This window comes from Lactuca saligna, chromosome 1 (genome assembly GCF_052625555.1).
Source record: "Lactuca saligna cultivar CGN05327 chromosome 1, ASM5262555v1, whole genome shotgun sequence".
In the NCBI taxonomy this organism is placed as follows: domain Eukaryota; kingdom Viridiplantae; phylum Streptophyta; class Magnoliopsida; order Asterales; family Asteraceae; genus Lactuca; species Lactuca saligna.
In genome coordinates this window covers 70,036,709-70,042,735 of record NC_136417.1, presented here as the reverse complement: position 1 = coordinate 70,042,735, position 6,027 = coordinate 70,036,709, and the positions used below count along the sequence as shown (strand labels likewise).

Sequence of the window (6,027 nt, the reverse complement as noted above, 5' to 3'; positions counted from 1 at the left end):
CCATGAATTATATCACAAGAAAGGTGTATAAACCTTAACTCGTGTGAAAGAGGTAATTAACTCTTTAAGCTTTAAAGGGGATTCAGTACCCTTATTCATAGGAGAGATGACCAGTCTCTATTCTTAGGATACTTGTGTTACAAATTAGAGGACGTTTGTAGTTATGGAACTCTTTAGGTGCCAGGGTCTTTATGCATCAATATCCTTGTTTATTAGGATCCTTGAGTCTTCATATGTTAAGACCCTTGTATGTCAAGATCCCTGTGTGATAGGATCCTTGAGTTTTAGGATCCATGAATCCCTACGCACAAAAAACTTTATCCACGGGTGGATATTAGTCTAGCTAACGCCCCTTCGATGCTTATGTTAGTAATGGTATTTGAAGAGAGCAAATAGTAATAAAAATGAAGGATAAAAGGTAAAGAACATGTGTACCTTGAGCGTGTTGGAGAATGATTAATCTTACTTACATAAAATAAGCTTTAAGATGTATATCATTCCAGGATCTTGACAGGACATTTCCATTGAGGGTAGCCAACCAATATGCCCCCTATCCTGCTTCGGCCTCTATGAGATATGATCCTTCCCATTAGGTGCCAGTTTACCTGCACTAGGATCCCTAATGTTTTGGAATGTTTTTCTTTGTACCAAGTCTCCTATTTGGAACCTTCTGACTTTATATTTTTGTTGTATGCCTTGGTGATCCTCTGTTGATGAGCAGCTATGCGAACCTTGGCAAGATCCCTGAGTTCATCTATAGTATTAAGATCCTGGGCTAGGATCCTTTCTTTGTTTTCTTGGTTTTGAAGCAGGTATCTTGTCGTTGGGATCACCACTTTAGTGGTAATCATTGCTTCTGTTCCAAACACCAAGGAATATGGGGTTTGGCCTATGGCTACTTTGGAGGTGGTCCTATCTGCCCATAGTACGAAAGGAAGTTCTTCTGCCCATCTTCCTTTCTTTTCGTCCAACCTTTTCTTCAAGTTATTGACTATGATTTTTTTGTTGGATTCTGCTTGACAGTTGGCTTGAGGGTGGACAGGAGTGGACATTACCATCCTAATTCCCCAACTTGTGTAAAAGTCTCCTGTCCTTTTGCTTATGAACTAGGATTCATTGTCGCATATGATTTTGGTAGGGATCTCGATCCTGGTCAAGATATTGCATTTAATGAAGGAAACTACCTCTTTGTCTCTTATCTAGATGAAAGCTTTGGCTTCTATCCATTTGGAGAAGTAGTCAGTCATCACTAGTATGAAGACCTTTCCTCCAGGAACCACCAACAATTTACCCATTATGTTCATCCCCCATTTCATAAATGGCCAAGGGGAGATGATAGGATGTAGAGGTTCTGCTGGTTGATGCAGGACGTTGCTATGTCTTTGACAAGTGTCACATTTTTTGAGCATAAAGGAAGGAATCTTTCTTCATGATTGGATGGTAGTATCATGTCCTCAACACTTTGGAGCATAAGGATTTACCCCCAGTGTGGTTGCCGCAGTCTCCTTCATGTATATCCTTTAGAACTTCTACAACTTCATGATCTTCTAAGCATTTACGATATGGACCTGCCATAGATTTTCTATATAATTTACCTTAGATTATAACAAACCTTGAGACCCTTGTTCTGAATGCTATGTCGCTTTTTCTTATTTGGGGATCATGCCATTATGGAGGTATTCCATAATGGATTGGATCCAAGATCCTGAGGTTGGAGAAGGATCCTTGATGTTAGGTTCCTAATAAGGATGTGGAGGATCAGGATATTTGATTGTAGCGGCGTTAGTAGCTTCCATGTGATCTTTTGGATCCTTCAATCTCTTGGCTGGATCCTCGATTGTTAGGATCAACACTTGGGTTATATCGATTTTGGTTTCTGGTGGGATATTGAGAGAGGATCCTAGATTGGCTAAAGCATCTGCTTCAGCATTGTCTTGTCTAGGAACCTGGTTTAAACTAAATGCTTCGAATTCTAAGGCTAAGTTTTTGAGGATATGGAGGTATAGTGTTAATCTTTCTCCTTTTACTGCATAGGATCCATTAAAATGGTTAGTCAATAATAAAGAATCGATGAATACATGAAGATCCTTTATTCGAAGATCCTTGTCTAACTATAATCCCATGATTACTACCTCGTATTTTGCTTCGTTGTTGGTTGGATTTAATTCACAGCTGGTTTCTTGGGGGTAGGATGTCCCCATGTGGCAATTTTAGTATGATCCCTAGGTCAGTTCCTCTTTGGTTTGATGCTCCATCTATGAATAATGTCAATCTTCCTATGTTCTCTTCTTCTAGAAGTTGTTTGGATTCTATTTCTACTTCAGCTCGTAGATCATCACTAAAGTCATCCACAAAGTCTGACAATGCTTGAGACTTTATAACGGATATTGGCTCATATTTTATGTCATATGTTCTTAATTTCACGGACAACTTTTCCATCCTTCCTGAAATTTCTGGTTTTCTCATAACATTCTTAGTGGGATAATTAGTTCTTACAGTTATAGGGTGTGATTCGAAATAATGTCTTAATTTAGTAGAAGCAGTTACTAATGCAAGTATAAGTGTTTCAAGGTGGGAGTACCTGGTATCAGGATCCATGAGACATTTACTTACATAGTATATAGGATGTTGGTCCCCATTAAGATCCTTAGCCAATACTACACTCACCACATTTGAGGATACAGTGTGACATCCCCAATTTCACGGCCAGAAAATACCAGTTTGTTTATGCTTTGTTTTAAAATCAGAGTTATCTTTAAAAGAAAACAGTTGCAGAATTTGTCCCAAAAACAAAATGTGATAGCCATTTATCAAAATATTTCTCAAAGAGAATGTATTTTTATTAAATAATAAAACCTCGGGATGTCATGTTTCGATACAGACCAAAAGCATAAACAATACAATACAGACCTTACAACAGTTATTTGTAACTACTAATCTATAATCCAAAATCTCTCGTCAAGTCCACCAATTAATACTCTTGTGCCATGACCTGTAATGCAAAGAAAACTGAGTGGGTCAGGCTTGGGAGCCTGGTGAGCATATAGGGTTTTCAACCCACAATAATATAATTATTATATTTAATCATCAAACAATCAATCCAATTACGCATCCCCTATTATCTCCATTTATCTTAAAGATCTACCCTAAGAATCATCTATCCTTCATTCTTAAGGATTTACCTGAGGTATAGGCACGAAGTCACATCGTCACCAAGGTTTACTCAATAGGCGCTAACTCCATAGTCACCAAGGTTTATACAATAGGTGTTAACTCCATAGTCGCCAAGGTTTATACAATAGGCGCTAACTCCATAATCACCAAGGTTTATACAATAGGCGCTAACTCCATAGTCACCAAGGTTTATACAATAAGCGCTAACTCCATAGTCACCAAGGTTTATACAATAGGCGCTAAATCCATAGTCACCAAGGTTTATACAATAGGAGCTAACTCCATAGTCACCAAGGTTTATACAATAGGCGCTAACTCCATAGTCACCAACTATCCCATCTACCCATGTTCTACCCAACATTTTCGTAGGTACAAATACTTACATAGTTTAAATCATTTAACACCTGTATAAAACATCAATTCTATGCCCATCTCAAATAGACAAGCAATATATAAACACATAGCACGTATTTCATAGCAAATACTTCGTATTTATGTGTTAGTAGAAAGTGAATATGCATTCTCTCATATAAAAAAAAATATGTACACATAACACGTATTTGATATCAAATACTTTAAAATTATGTGATAGGAGAAAGTGACCACACACTCACTTTATCAGAAGATGATCGGACAACACTACGGCTTGTAGAAGTAGTATTCTTCGGTAGATCTGGAAGATCTTCACAAAAATTGGCTTCTCGCAGGCAGAGCTTCGGCTCGGGAATTGCACTTCTCGGGGTCTTCGGGGCTTCAGGACTTGCTTCGGGGCTCGGGAATGATACCAGGGCTTCAGGATATTTCTTACACGAAAAACGAGGTAAAACGAGAGAGAGAGAGAGAGAGAGAGAGAGAGAGAGAGAAGATAAAATGAGCAAGAAGGTCGGATGCCCTCGCAAGATATTTATAAGGCTGAACCCTCGCATTACGCTGGGCGTAATGCTTAGCTACGCGGGTTGTAGTGCCAAAAAACATCATCGCTTACATATGCGAGGCACTCGAGTCCGAGGGGTTCATGCACCGGGGTACTCTGGACGTACTTCGGATAAGATCAATGACTCATTCAGATATACATCCGAATTAAAGATTAAATATATATTTTAATTATTTAATAAACTTCAAAAATTTATATCTTCCTCATACGAACTCCGTTTTCGACGGTATTTATATCCACACGTAGGTGAGACTACGCTCTACAACTTTTGTTTAGACTCCGTCGGCTAATTTTGAATTTATTTCTAGTAGGCCGGGACAGGAAAACTCTGTTATAAATTCATAACTTCTTCATCCGAAGTTCGTTTTCGTCTGTCTTTTTATCGTTGCACTACTAATGACGAGATCTTCGATTTTCATTTAGATTGTTTCGGCTAAAAATTGCTCGATCATAAATCGAGTATTCGGACTGCATACCGCTAAGTCGAAACTTAGAAAAATCATAAATTCATCATATGAAGTCAAATTTGAACGTTCTTTTTATGTACGCTCATGGTTTAACGAACTCTATGAATTTCATTTAGATCTCTAAGGCTAAATATCGCTCTAACGTAAATTCACTTTTTACGTCATTCAGCGTCGTGTTGGTTCTGTTGCGAAACTTCGACGGGTCATAACTTCTTCGTTATAACTCGGATTCCAGCGTTCTTCATATTTACGGAATCCTTGTAACATATACTACAAATTAGTTAAGATTATTCCTTCAAAATAATCTTTCATCAAAAAGTCACTTTTGATGCAAACTGTCGTTAAATTGACTAGTTGTAATCTACGGGCGTTACATACTGAGAGGTAGAGAAGAAGTGGTTCCTCATCTAGTGAACAGGGGTGTTGAACTTAAATATTTTTTTAAGTTCCTAGAAAGTATCTTCATGTTCCTTGGTCCACTTGAATCTTTTGTTCTTCTTTAAAATGTCGTAGAAAGTCTTGCATCTTTCTGAAGATCGTGAGATGAACCTGTTTAGGGATGCCACTCTTCCTGTTAGTCTTTGGATATCTTTTTTTGAGGATGGTGATCTCAGATCGAGGATGGCCTTGATTTTCTTCGGGCTTGCTTCAATTCCTCTTTTGGTCACCATGTATCCAAGGAACTTGCCTGATCTCATCCTAAAGTGGCACTTGGAGGGATTTAGCTTCATGTTATATTTTTATAGTATGTCAAAGGCTTCTTCAAGATCCTTAAGGTGATCTTCAACTTTCTTGGAGTTGTCCACCATGTCATCGATGTATAATTCCATGGTGTCCCCCAGTTTCTCTTTGAAGATCTTGTTGACTAGCCTTTGGTATGTTGCACCTGCATTTTTAAGACCAAATGGCATGGCAATATAACACTAGATACCTATTGGAGTTATGAACACCATATCCTCTTGGTCAGATGTTTTTATCTGGATTTGCTGGAATCCCGCTGATGTATCCATTAATGTTAATAATTCATGACTCGCTGTCATGTCTATCATGGAGTCTATGTGTGGTAGAGGGAAAGGATCTGTGGGCCAAGCCTTGATAAGATCCGTGTAATCTACACATACTCGCCACTTACCATTCTTCGTTTGTACTATGACTACATTAGCTAGCCACCTTGGGAATTTCACCTCCTTGATCATCCCAGTTTTGAGAAGTTTTTCTACTTCTTCTTGTATAACTTGGTTTCTATATGGTAAAAATTTCCTTCTCTTTTGATGTATTGGTCTGAAATATGGATCAATGTTAAGTTTATGGGTTATTATATTTTTGTCTATACCTGTCATGTCCTCATGCTTCCATGCAAGCGTCTTGCTTCTAGCTTTGAGGAACTTTATCATATCATGTTCAGTTTTTTCAGGCATTAAGGATCCTATGAGAACTTAGGCTTTAGGATCC

At 38.2% G+C, this 6,027-nt stretch overlaps 1 protein-coding gene across 1 annotated transcript; it reads right to left on the bottom strand.

The window, feature by feature from the left end:
• Positions 1-656: 656 nt before the first annotated feature.
• On the bottom strand, positions 657-1,052 carry LOC145008071 (uncharacterized). The gene has a single exon (XM_078966702.1). The coding sequence runs from the start codon at positions 1,050-1,052 to the stop codon at positions 657-659; it is 396 nt and encodes a 131-aa protein (XP_078822828.1).
• Positions 1,053-6,027: the final 4,975 nt, after the last annotated feature.